The 14,487-nt window shown below is 40.3% G+C and overlaps 1 protein-coding gene across 1 annotated transcript in view; it reads left to right on the top strand.

Moving 5' to 3' along the window:
- Positions 1-14,487, top strand: part of mdga2a (MAM domain containing glycosylphosphatidylinositol anchor 2a) — a 151,752-nt gene that overhangs the window by 59,446 nt on the left and 77,819 nt on the right. Inside the window, exon 10 of the mRNA XM_015036406.1 lies at positions 12,235-12,528. Coding sequence (XP_014891892.1) covers positions 12,235-12,528 — 294 coding nt within the window. The remainder of the gene's footprint in view (positions 1-12,234; positions 12,529-14,487) is intronic.

The following is a 14,487-nucleotide window of genomic DNA, read 5'->3' as shown; positions in this document are numbered from 1 at the left end:
TCCTGACAGAGAGGAAAAAGGTTGTTATGTATGCAAATATCTGCTTTCAAGTGTGTACGACTGAACACTTCAATAATTGTTGAAGTACCTTCAACATTAATTGGCGCTCCTGGTGACGGTGCTCGCAAAAGTCTTCAAATAAATTGTTTAAAAAGATTTAGTGACACCAAGATGCTTCTTTTTACTACAGTTCTCCAATGGAGAGCTTCGATAATTTTTGCCTCCCCTAAATCCTGCTTATCATGCAACGTTACAAGATAAACATGAGCATTTGTCCATATTTGTTTGTCACAATTTTGGTTTTGACCTTTCCTAATTATTGGTATCTACATAAATGTAGCCATTTTCACCTGCCTTGCTTGAAAGACATGTTCTCTTGTCTTTCCTATTTTGCAAGGTGGCTTACAGAAATGGGCATTAAAATTACATTCAAGCAAAACCAGAAGCCAAGGATCACTTAGTAAAAGTTTTCAGTCATTCTGATTAACTTAAAAATTTAATTAGACACTGGAAAACTGCTTTACTTGTTTGTGTTGACGACAGTCATCAATGTAAAATACATGGGAATATATAACATGCCGATAGTTTAGATGGTTTTCTTTTACTTTTTCAGAAGTGTTACTGAAACTTTAACCTTGATATAAAATTATATTAAATTGCGCAGACATGAACTTGTGCCGAAATAATGAAAGAAACAATCTCTTTACTTCTAGGGTCTTTACAAACGTCCTTTACCAACCACATTTTTGAGGTCGTGGCAAGAAAGTTGCGTTATAAACCCCAAAACTGAACCCAAGAAAAACGAAACTTTGTTTCGGTAACTGTAGTCTCAAACCAGAGTTCATCCGTCGGACAAATCAGGCATTAGACGCTCAACGTCGTTCCATCAACTGGCTGCTTTCACTCTTCCAACATACATACAACATGAGCGGCTTGCTAGTTGCATAACACATCAGTCCGCCTCGCTCCAGGATCTGCATTTCGACCATGCCGTGTTTTACTATTCCGATTACTTTAAAAAGTTTTACACAAGCTTTTCACTGTTGCTTTGAGTCCGCACTGCTCTCTTGCCTGTCAGTCATTGTCAAAGAATGCAAGGCGTAGGTGCTAAAATGACAGGAGTATGAAATCTGAAAGATAACAGCAGAGGGAGGAAATGTGCTGTCAAATGTCTTGTTTGGCTGACATTCAGGAAATTTAAATACGACCACATTTTGTTGGAAAAACAAAGTAATGGAAGGCCAAGCAGAACAAAATGACACAGTTAATGACGGAAGGACTCAGTTCTAAAATCCTCATTGAAATGTCACTCAGTACATCTCAAAAATACTGCGTTAATGTTTAATATTTCTTGTCAGCCATCTCAGAAATCAAAACGGTTATTTTATAGGGATCTATTGCACATTCAGTAAAATATTTCAAGTTTATTTGCAGTTTTAACGATTATGGCTTACAGGTAAAGAGAACCCGTAATTCAGGTTCTCAGGAAATTAGAATATCATATTAGGCCAATCAAAAATTGATGCACAAATGTCAGACTTCTGAAAGGTTTGTACATTTCTGTTTGGGCCTCTTCTTGCATGAATAACTGCATCAATGCACCGTGGCATGGAGGCGATCAACTCATGGCGCTTCCTTCTAGAGTAGGAAGTACTCTAGATTTTCCTGGTAGACAGCTGCATGGACTGCAGACTCAACACAGTGGACCAACACCAGCAGACGACATGACACCCCAAGCCATCATTGATTGTGGAAACTTCACACTGGACTTTTTACGTCTCCACTTTTCCTCCAGATCTTTTCCTGGCACACCTTGTTCCTTCCACTCAATTTTCTGTTAACATGCTTGCTCTGCAAACAACCAGTTTCTTCAGCAATGACCTTTCGTGGGTTACACTTCTTGTGAAGTGTGTCAGTCACTGTCTTTTGGCCATCGGTCCAGTCAGCAGACTTCCCTTAATGATGGTGTAGCCTAGAATAAGAGACTGTTTAAACGTCTGCAGGTGTTTTGACACTATGAGTTTTGACTAATAACCTTTTTCACGGTTTTCAAATTTTCTGAGATACTGAATTTTGGAACGTCATAGTCTGTAACCCATAATCATCAAAATTTGCTTAGCTTCACTTTCTGAAGTGATTGGCAAGAAACATTGCCCTTTTACACAATATTTTATGTCGTTTAAGCTGGGTTTGTTCATGCTACCCTATGGCGCACACAAACCCTGGAAGTCTCCGGGTTTCACCACTCTCCTCCCTGATTCTTCAGATTATCCGTTTGGGGGATTCCAAAAGTTGGTGCTGCTGCAGGCGGAGTAGATATCTCCGCTTGCTTTGACTTTACCGCCATGTGTTTGGTACCGATAAGGAAGGCCGGGGTTTGTGATGCGACTTAGCAACGATTAGGTTCATAGGGAGCTCTTTCACCCCTTGTAGGCAAAACTCACGAGCACACATGGAAACGCATTCACGCACCCTTACCTTTAGTCAGTACCTTGCTTCTCTCTTACGCCTCAGCTGCCACTCAGTAAGTGAACATGAAAGCTGCGTGTCGACCTTAGGTGCATAATTACTGTTAGATAATCCTTTGATAATCCTTGTGCTTTAAAACAGTGGGATCAATTGCATCTGCCAAGATTGTTTCCTCATTATCTTTTAAGTAGTGCAGTCTCTTCTTTTGGAGTGCCTGAGCGTTGCCAACACATTAGTGCAGATCCTTTAATGTGCAGAAATAAATAAATAAAAGAATACAGCTATCTGACTGGAGAAATAACAAAGAAAATGACTGACTGCTTTGTGATGGGATGAAATGAAAGATTTCCTTCAGGCTTGGGTTTGATTGCTTCCCAAGCTTTCACTGCTCCAGTCGAACGTGAAGGGAGGAATGAGATGGTATGAAAGGACCGCGTTGGCATGGAGATGCATCCGTCATCGGGAATTATACTGGGAATGTGGTTTCTGCTTTGTTACGGTTCCTGCTGCATTTACCTGGATGTGGGCGGGCTACTTTCTTGAGAATGCCTGTTTCTGTCAGTCTGGCTGACGCCGTGAATCAGTGGAGTGTCTCTGCCGAGCTCTGTAGCCGCAGTGTGCAGCTAAAGCGCCTTGTGCCTCTGCTTTGCTACGCGCCTGCAGCCTGTTGTGCGATGAATAAGCTCGGTATTTGTTCCTCTGCCTGTTCTCCTGAAGGGAGAAAGCCGAGCTGCAATTAGAAGTCTTAATAAAAGTGTTTAGAGGAGATTACACTGCAGATCTGCCAGGGTTTTCGTGCTGGGAACGAGGGTGAAGCTCACTGGCTCTCTCGGTTTTGGCTCCCGGTTTTGATTCCAAACCAGGGGTCGGGTCCGACCCTGGCCGAAGAGAATATTTAGGGACACAGATTTTTGTACAACTTTTCCTTTTTGTAAAACAGCACTAATATTTACTGCTGCGGCAAACTCATTAAATAAGCAAGTTCTTATCTCAGCAGTGCTCCCAGAGATTCCAGGGGCGATGCATATTTATGAGTGTGGTCTGAAACGAGGACACAGACCTCCCCTTTGGAGATCGTCGAGATTAAAAACCGCAAGAGCCAGAAACCTCTGAAAGGAGATAAGAACTTGATGAAGTTCCAGCAGAAAACACAAGTTACACCTGTCAGGAGCAAACGTTCACACGCAGCGACTAGACGCGTCCGAGATTTTCCGGCGGCGACGGTGTTGTTGTGACTCGAATGTTATTTGAAATCAGATCGGAAGCGTTTGTCAAGATAAAATTCTAACGCAGTGCAGAATACGCCGCGGAGGGATAGTTGGTATTTAATGCCGGGTTCAGACAAAGACTTTGCCGATAGCTGATGTGCTGATGCCATTTATCATTATCATGCTATGCGAATCTCGTTCTCAGCAGGACAGATGATCAAAAAGTTAGTGACGTTCACTTCGTTTCAAGCTTTTTTAAACACACCTGAGATTCTGTCGCTACCGGGCGTTTCTTTCAACCTCAAAAACACATCCAGTTAAATTGTTTAGATAATTATCTGCTCGCCTGATTAAAATGAGCTAGATTAATGAACACAGTACGTAGCAAGCCATTTTTCTGACAATTTAATTAATCAGTACCTTGTAGCAAGTGGACTCATCTCTGTCTAACTTCCTATTGACAGCTTCTATTCTCTGACTATGATTCATCATGCATAGTCACCACATCAATAAATACACTATGACAATTTGACTGCTCTTTGTGCTGATTTCAGCAAATCCATTGACCCTGATGAAGATAAAAAAATTGACATAAGCCTGACTCATCTGTAGGATGAACATAGCCAGGTGTCATTTGCTCTCTTTGAAGGGAAGCAACTGTTTAAGTACTATCTGCAGAGCAGAGTTGGGAAGGTTAGCAGCATGTTAATGTACTTTTTCAGACGGTCTCTCTGTATTTTTGTCTAACAGTCTCATGGATAGAAATATATTCTGTAGACCATTTACTAACTTCAGACCATTCAGTTCCTCTCGGTTCAACAAATAGCCAATTTACACGCAAAGTTACTTTGGATCTATCACTGTTAGAACAATAAACTAAAAGTAAAAAATAAATAAATAAATGACACATTTTGGACTTTTTAAGGAGACTGAATTGATGATCTCTGTTGGTTTTCCTGGACAATTTTCTAGCATTTTTTTTTTTTTTTTTTTTTACAATTTTTATACATCTGACTTGATTGTAATTTGACTGTATAGTAAGGAGCTGCAAAATACCATATTTTCTGGACAATAAGGCACACCTAAAAGCCTTTAATTTCATCAGAAAATGAGAGTGTGCCTTATAATCCGGAGCGCCTTATATATTGTTCTGGAGTAAAACAGAACAATATATAAGGAATTAATATGGATTGATTCTGGTTGTGCTTACTGACCTCAAAGTGATTTTGTGTGGTTCGCGGCGCTCAGTCAAAATGTTTTAGTTATGTTACATCAGCAGTCAGGAGAGTTGTGGAGTAATACGTACTATGTTTTGGCTGACTGACTTATCTGACTGTTTTGTTTCACTTAATGCACCTTGTAGTCTGCTGTGCTGTATATATTAGTGAAAATCTAAACTAGACCATTCATTAACAGTGTGCCTTAGAATCCAGTGTGCCTTATAGTTTGGAAAATACGGTAATGGCACTGGAAATAATTGAATAGAATGGGAGAAAAATGAGTTGAACTGGACTCAGTAGTGTTTTTGCATAACTCAGTGTAACACCTAAAACTAATTGAACTGAACTAAATTAAGTTAAACTGCACAGACTGAAATTAAATTGAATTCAATTGAATTTCATTCAGATGAATTACAATTGACTCCTGCAGATTCACTTATTTTTTTCTAAGAAACAAATGTAGAAGTTATTTGTCGAAATGTACAAGTTATCCATTCACAGATTTTTGTCTTAAATTAAATGTTGCTGCTTCACAAAGTTCAAAGTTCGGAATTTGTCAGAGCTCATAGATTTGTCCCTGAATTGACGAAAAAGCCACCTGGATGCAATTAAATGTGAAATCTCCAGTTTAATCACCTCTGACATTTGAACGTAACGTCACAAACTTTTCAGCACGAATGGATCTTTGTGGCAGACTCCAAAGATCCTGGGAACGGCACTGGGATGAAGTTGCTTAAGAGCCGTTCTACAAGATGTCATCCTGAAAATCAGTCATATGGAAACAGCTGATGACAGTTTTGCCTTCTCAGTGATGTACAGCTGCCTGGCAGCATATGTCAACATGACACCTGTGATGTTTTCAAGGTCGACTGCAGATAGAGGATCTGACATTCCAATGTCTACAGACAAAGTATTGTCTGTGAACATACCTCTAAGTGTCTTCAGATAAATCAAAAGGCAGCAGACCAAATTGCAGCCATCGATGAAGATGTAATTGCAGTTTTCTTTTTATATTAAGCCCATAAAATGATAATGAAACAAGGTAACCAGCCTGTAACTTTAGCTGCACCAACTGTAGTTGCAATTAGTTGGGTGGGCGGTCCATCATCTGGGATGAACACTTTACAAGGAAAGGAACCCTTCCTCATTAGGCACCGTCAAACCTCCATCAGCGATGTTGCTCCGTCACGTGAAAATGCTTCACGAAGAACAAAGCAGTCGTGCAGGAGGTGGCATTTTAAACAGAGCATTTCTGCTCCTCAGCCTGGCTGGATGCATGGTGGAAAAAAAAAGAAAGAAAAAAACCTTACAGAAGCAGAACAACAACATTAAAGAGAGCATTGTAGCAACAAATCAAGCTGCCACCCATGAGAGCGTGAGTGTTGAAAGCCTGCTGCTCCGCAATCTGAGCCACATGAATTCACGAGGGGCTCAAGTGAAAGATTGTAAGAAGAGTTATAAAATTTTAGGGGACATGCACACAGCTACGAAAAAAAAAGAAAAGAAAGAAAAACCAAACAAAACAATAAGCCATACACTCAGTGGTGTGTTATTGTGGTCAGCAGTGTGTCGCTGCAGTCTATCAGCAGGCTACGGCAATTTTAACACATCTGTGGATATTTATAACACTTCAGCAGCTCGGAGAGCGGAACGGTACCTCTCCGCACCCCGTCTCGCATGCCAAACACACACACACTTTCACAAATATGCCCACAGCGGAGCCGTGGGACTCCGCTCTCCGTCCCCAGAGCTCCGGGGCTCGGAGGAACAGAGAGTCCTGTCACATTGTGACCAACTCGTTGGCTTCAAGCTGTCTGAGCGGCACAATCCTGCACAAACAGACACACTCCCTGCACGGTCTGCAGTAGTTCAGAACGATGTGTTGCCATAGCGACGGGGAGTGATGTCACAGCGCCTACTAGAAAAGAGGCAGTGGGAATGTTTATTCTCAAAGACGTTTATTTGAGCTGCTTTCAATGCCGCCGCTGTAAGAAAAATGCAAATCGCCTGATGTTTTCTCGTGTCGCAGTTTCCCGCTGAAAGGCACCGGCCGTCAGCCTCTCCGCTCTGAGGATGATTCCCACCGAGTCCCTCCCCAGAGATGCGTGGCGGCACCTCGGCCACTTTACGGGGCCCTCTTGATTTAGGCCCACGAAAAAAGACACACACATGTGTGTTGTTTCCAAACGCCGCAACGAGACGCGTTTCACCGAGGAGCTGAAACGGGATCACAGCGCTCCGTCACCCGTGGGCAAGAAGAGATTCGCGTTTGCACACACAGGCGACGGCGGGGACACAAAAACCACACAGACGCGCACTGCGAAAGCATCCCCACGGAGCGAATGTGCCCCGCAGGCATCACTGGCATTTGGAGGGCTTTGGCACAATGAGAGCACAGTAAAGACCAGCAGCAGGCCCTCCGCCACACTCAACATCTCAACGGTCATTCTCACATGCAGAGTCAGGGTGGTCACCAGGAGGAAGGATAAAAATGCAGAGCTGAGATGAGACGGGCATAAGCAGGTGGGGGCCGGGGGGTTTGTTTGCTTTCATGTGACGGCGAGATGAGAAATGGCAGCAGCTGATAGCCAGCGTTCCTGCTGCCAAAATCTGTGGACAGACTGGAGTAATTATTTGTCTAATCCAGGCAGAAGAGGCCAGGTGTAAAGATGGCAGCTCAGCGAATGCACCTCTCCTCCATATGCTGACGGTTACCCGCTGCTCCCTGCTGGCTGTTGTTTTACCGCTTGGACCCGAGGAAACATGGAGAACATTTAAAATGGAGAAAAGCACGTCAGCACTTAACACCTGGCCGCCTCCGCTGAGACGGTGTGTGAATAGAAATCAGGAAATGTATCAATATGAAACGAACATGTTGTTACTGCCGTGAGGATAATTTTTGCTCTTCTTTTGATGCTGAACTCACAAGTGGATGAAGTCAATCAGTTTGACTGCAGGGATGGTAGATGCAGATTCAGAGGCGATGACTAAAGTGTTTTAATGCACTGAGAAAAGAGAATAGATTTCCAACCTAATAAGTAGTTGAATGAATATAGTTGAATGGATTTTGTCAAACATACTTTATCTACATTTGTTTAACTTCACAACTTAATAAATGTAAGAAATTAACCTGGAAATTAACTTAATTTGATTACTTACCACCATTTAATGCAATATATTTAATATACTTCTCTTTTTTTCAGCATTTGATCAGTTTTCTTGTCCTGCGACCCACAACTTGAGCCAATGTTCTGCATGTTTTGAATATCAGGTTGGCCTTAATTAGATTACACATTCATACATATCCTACAAGATACTGTGTTAGCCATGTCTCCTCCAGTTTGTCAGATTTCTCATAATTACTAATTTATTTAAAATTGAGCATTAAGTCCTAATGAAAAATGTAAATATCATTATAATTGCAGTATGTATGCTAAATGCATTCTAATTATTTATGAAGTATTTAACATGATTTTCATTGATAAATTAAACATTTCATTTTTAAATATAATTTAAAAATTAAGTTTGAATTTAATTTTTAATTTAATTAATTTTTTAAATTAATTTGATCTGTGCACCTCAGATCAGAATTTTGTAGCTAATTTACAATTTCCAGTTGTTTTGTGTTTTCTTGCTTGAGCAGCCACTGTGTCACACAATTGTAAATGTTAAAGTAAAAAAATAAAAATTAATGTGAATAGAGCTGATATTTCAAGGTTCGCTTAGCGTCTTATATTAGCAATTAGCATGTTTAGCTCCCGTAAAGAGCAGTCTCTCTTTGTGTGTTCCCTGGAGTAAATGAATGGAGATCCTTTAAGTCAACAATAAAATGAAGGCTGACGATGTTTTCAGCAAGTTTCCACAACAAACTGAGGTTTAAGGATTTAAATAGGCCGAAGGCTTACTCCCTCCATTTAAAAGTAAGCGCCTGCATAAAGAGCCAACATGCCTCCATAGAAAATATAGTTGCATTTTAAATTTGCTCCGTACGCCTTTTTCTTTTTCTTTTTTTTGCTTCCTCACTTCCATAATTTAAGCTGGAACCTGCTAGCTCTGAATGTCCTTTCCTCTTTAGCAACTTCCACATTGAAGATGATTGGTGTCAGCCCTCAGATATCATCTGTTCGCTGATCGTAACTGAGATCTGATTTTCATGTTTCCAACTGGCCAGTCGAGCCGAAAATGGAAAGATTAAAACTTCACATTGTGCTTTCGCTAAAAACCGTTGTGAGATCTTTGAATGTTGGGGTGAATTAACTGACTTTGCTCTCATCTCTAAGCACCTTTTTTGCTGTTTTTACCTACATATTTCTGAGTAAATGTTGATTTAAAAAAAAAGGACTTAGTTTTATGGTTGAGAAAATTTGGAAGAGTCACAATTTCAGTCTAAAGGGGAAAAAAATAATAGAGTGCACATAATCATGGAGTTTAAGCCATAATTAAAGCAAAATATAATTTGTTGAGTGATTCTTTATGGATTCATCATATTTAATTTGCTGGGAAATATGCCAATGTTTTGTACAAATGTGTTCTTGTGTCCAAACTTTTGGCCTCTAGTGTAACTGATTACTCTTTTGTTCTCATGTCTTTTTAAATTGATTAAAAAAAAAAAAAGAAAGAAAGAAAAACGCTGCCAGTTTGTCCTTGCAGAAAGATTCACATTGACGTGTGAAAACTGTTGCCATGAAACAGATTACAGTAATTTTGGCCTAAATTCAGCTTTAAGATTTAAGCATTTCTTGCTGCAATTCACAGCCCATGGAGATGCTTCTACATCCTTATTATTCTGTTCTCTGCACATGTGATTTCCTTCTTTGATGAGTGGGTGTTTAAGCACAATCATAACACTGTGATAAAGATGTGCTCATTGGGGAGGGAGGGGGACAATTGAAGCTCTGAAATGGCTGCAGGATTTTACCTTCAATGAAACAGAAAATGGCCACAAAATATTTTTTTATAAGTATTTCTTGATTCTTTCTTTTTCTCCAATTGCATGTGATTTCATCACAGTAAAAAAAAAAAAAAGGCAAAAAACAAACAAAACAAAAAAAACCCCCCAACTTGGCTTGATTCTTCTCCAGCTGCAGCATTGTTTGGACAGAATGACAGTGATTCAAAAATCATCAGGGAAGCACAACAGGGTTTCATCATTGCTGAGGAGATTATCGGCCCGTGAAAAGCTGGCTGTAAACTGTTTTTGGGGAGCAGCGCTACAAAATAGTCTTGGAGTCTACCGATAGCTTGGACTCACACAAAAACACATAAACACACAAATGCATGTTGCACAGCACTCTAGGAGCCGGCGCTGTTTGCCAGGTTTACTAATTAAACAAATTTACTTGGCCAGCAAGCTTGATGAGAAACCAGACGGCCTGATTCAACCTGCTGGAGTTGCTGCTTTTTAAACTGAGACACATAAATACCCTTACAAAAAAACAAAAACAAATGTCCATTACTTAAAACCTTAACTACTTTCTCCTTTCAGCTCTACTTCTCTTTTTTTTTATATTCCTCTAATCACAGTTATCAGCACTTGCTTGTAAACTCTAATATTGTACTTAAAAGATTTTTATTTGTGTATTTATTGTAAGGTGGTTGGGTGAAAAGTACAAGAGTGAGTAAAAAGTTCAGACAAGAGACGGTAATGATGCTGGTGTGAATGATGAAAATTGCACAAACAGCCTTGAAGTGTAAGTCGTCGATGTAAGTTTGACGTCGAGGCGAATATTACGGAGAAAACAGGCCGACGAGAGCAAGAAGACGGTTCCTCTGTTGATTGTAATGACAGTTCTGCTCCTGCCGCTGATGGTGCGTTACATGTTTATGGGTAACTGCTGGGCAGAAACATCTTTTTATCCAAACTTCTTCGGGGATTTGATCTTTGATTTTTCACGACAGAAAGAATAGACTTTTAAATAATGTATTGCAAATGCCGGAAGTACTGTCATCCTTTAAACTGAGTGTAATCAATGTGCAGCTGCCGTGTTGGATATTATTGTAAGGACTGTGGCTTGTGTAAACAAAGCGACTTTCACATTGTTGGCACCTCTCGTAAAGATGTGCAAGAAGCCTTGAAAACACTTTTTTTTCTCTAAGTAACATAATTTTATAATGAAAAGTTTGCTTCAGTGAGTTTTGGACATTTTTAATTAACCTCCAACCCATCTGCGTTTTGTAGTAAGTTGAGCGTTTTCATTCAGTCGTATTTTTCGTTTTGTCTCGTTTTGTTTTTCCAGCTTTAAATTTTTCTTATAAATTTTTCAGGCCAAATGTTTTTTTCTCTGTGACAATTTTCTGACTCCAGTTTCTTGATGATTTATTTTCCTCACTTGAATGGTATGTTATCTTTGTTTTTACTATTTTGAAGAGACAAGGGCTTCTGTGTATGGATAAAAAACAAAAAACAAAACTGAAAAGCAAGGATTAAAACAAAAAAAATAAAAATCCTCAACCCACTGAAATTTGTTAATTGCTAATATATTATGGTTAATGGTAAAAAAAAAAATAAATAAATAAAAGCTTGCTTGTAAAGCCATTTTTTTTATTTATCGATGGCATGTGCACTTTGGCATATGTTTCTGTTTTTGCACCAGGAATCTTGTGCTGCATTCCTTACTTGACCTACTGATAGTAGCATTTTGTGGCAGCTCAGCCACGTTGCTGAATGAGAACTGGCACAACATGCAGCAAATGTTTCTCACCAGGCTGCAGTTGGCTTTTTTTTTTTTTTTTTTGGTTTATGTGTTCATTTCGCATCTTGTTACTGAATTCCCTTGAACATCAACAAGGGAAATGAGCTTTGGTGTACAGCACAATGGTTGCATCGATTCCTTGTTTGTGAGCGCTGTCTCTTGGGTGAATTCTCCGCTGGACTAATTTGTCTAATCCTCATGGTTCACATATAATGCCGGTGTAAGAAGGAATGTCCACCTGGGACTTTTAGTTTGTAGTTTACAGCAAATTTCTGCAGAAGTGCAACACCTGAACTTGTTTTGTTGAGGCTGGGGTTATTGCTTATCGGCTTGTCATTGCATCGCTCATCGTTGGCCATTGCCTGATTACATTGATACTCATTGCTGCTGTTGACGGTGTTCTTACATCTCCTTCATGCTGTGACTGTCTGCTTCCTTCTGTCTGCCATTACTGTTGCTAATATCTCACAGTTCATCCGTTCATGCTATGTGTCTCGCTGAGACTGCATCATTCCAACTCGCTCCCCCCCTCCTCCCATATCTTTTCGCTGCCTTTTCCCGTCCAAGTCAACCATTGCCTTTCACCCCGTCTGCTGACTTTCTAGAGCCCCATATCAGTCCCTCCTCTGTTTTTCTCTTTCTTAGTTCCTCCCAGCCTGACAGTCCCCCGGGGCAAGTCCCCCCTGGTGGCCCGTGAGGGTGACACAGTGGAGCTGGAGTGCCTTGTTTCAGGGAAGCCCAAGCCCATCATCCTGTGGTCCCGAGCAGACAAGGAGGCGCCCATGCCCGACGGCAGCATGCAGATGGAGAGCTATGACGGCGTCCTGCGGATCGTGAACGTCTCCCGGGAGATGACGGGGTCGTACCGCTGCCAGACCAGTCAGTACAACGGCTTCAACGTGAAGCCCCGGGAGGCCGTGGTGGAGCTGATCGTCCAGTGTGAGTAAACAGGTTGTGGCTGTCGTGCACGAATCTAAAGTTAGATGTAAATGTATTGTGATCGGCCACTTGTAGCTGTGTGAGAGGGTCTGCTTCTGCATAAGGTCCACCATTTGTTACTGTGATGTATTTGCTGTGTTCCGTGTAATTAATCCTTCTGGGTTCTAGTCCTCTGTGGTCTGTCCATTCATGCCCATCCGAAATGCATCTGAAGGGTATGAAATGATTCCCCCGGTTCCCGCTTGTCAACCTTTGTCCGGTCGTTCTTAGGAAACTCCAGCTCTTGCTCTACGGAGAGGAATTCATCCACTGAAAAGAGCAGAACTAATATTAACAGAGGCACAAAGCTGCAGATATCCATGTCCTCACTTGTTAGCCGTCTATAGTTTCTTAGTGTGTGTGATCATGTCTGAGAAGACCCGAGGAGTTCATGCTCTGACTCCGGGCCTCCCTCCGACCGCCGACCCGCTGCTCATTGAGAAACTCCTTCCCCCTACTTTGATTGGTGACATTCAAGAATGGCTTGAGGGCTAATTACCAAGCAGCTAATTTATTCCCACTGGTATTCATTTTGTCTTCATTTGTGGTCATTTGAAAGGAACATTTTGAGTGAGCAGCAGGGATTCAAAGTGCTGTCGTTCTCTGACAGCAATAGGGAAGTTTTTCTCTGGTGAAGAAAGACCAAAAGATGGCTAGGAAAAAAATGAATGTGAGCCATGTACGGTTCTTACTCTTCTCTGGCAAGTGATTATAGCAACTGGAAAGACTTAGTCTCCAAGCTCGCATCGTTTTCCTCATGGCCTACTTGCAGAAGTTAATCCATACTTTCTTCTGTTTTGATTTGCACATTTATTTTCTCCACCTAAAGCAAACCAGTCTAACATTATTTAAGTTTTATATTAAACACATCAACTAAACATGGAGCTAGTCATTTAGCCTGGCAAGATCACCTGGAGAAAAGTCTGTGTGATCCTAAACTCAAAAATGGTGTTTTGCCAGTCAGGCAGAAAAACAGGAAAAACCAAAAGAGAGTTGATTTATTTAAGCTGTGTTACTCAGTCATGGCTAAAATGTGAACTTGCTGAAGAAACTTAAGTCAACACTTAAAAAGAACAGTAAAACTCTTGAATCTTTGGGAGCAGCATATTAATGCTGGGAGATAACTTTATTGGTTTAAATTTGAGCAACTTCCAGACAGTTTAGTTACAAAAAAAAAAAAAACACTAAAATATCTAAATTATCCTGAGGCTGACTTTTGTAGTTTGATTTTAAAAAAAAAACACCCTTGTAAGAGCAAGAATCCATAAATGACTGTGAGTAATATGCTCTTTTTTAATTGCTAATTTTTCCACTTAGCAAAAAATGTCCAAAAAGATTTTACATATGAATAGTGAAGATTTGTGCCTTGTCATCGTGTGTTTTGATTCAAGATTAACTTCACGCTGCCATTGCAAATATTTTGATTGAAAATTACCAAGAGAATCAAAAACCAGCTTCCATTTTTGCAATAAAGGATTAGTACGTAATTCTCCCCTCCTTGTTTCAGTGGATGACATTTTATGGACATGTTTTTGTTGTATTTTTATACTGACTATGATTATAGTCACTATACAGGGCTATTGTTTTTAAACAAATGCAAAAAAAATACACATATTAATAACATGGTATCAGTTGTCTCGTCTTACAAAAAGAAAAATTGATAATATATCACCTGCTTGACACATCAGAAGCATGAACATGAACAGTTCTCTGGATAATCTTTTTTTTTTTTTTCAGCTCATATGCAGCCAGGAAACATCAGGAAACAAACGATATGTCCAGAAACTTTCTAGCTAAAATCATTAATTCCACCGGATTTTTTATTTTTTTTTTTGCCCTTTTTTTTTTCATTTTTCCTACAAAAAACTGCAATGCATCTTAATCTGGATGGATGGATATATTGAACAGATGGATGTAATA

The sequence above is a fragment of the Poecilia latipinna genome, unplaced genomic scaffold, assembly GCF_001443285.1.
Source record: "Poecilia latipinna isolate Pla-1442-1.1 unplaced genomic scaffold, P_latipinna-1.0 Scaffold368, whole genome shotgun sequence".
NCBI lineage: Eukaryota > Metazoa > Chordata > Actinopteri > Cyprinodontiformes > Poeciliidae > Poecilia > Poecilia latipinna.
Note: the sequence above shows the minus strand (reverse complement) of the source record. Positions and strands in the feature narration are given on the sequence as shown.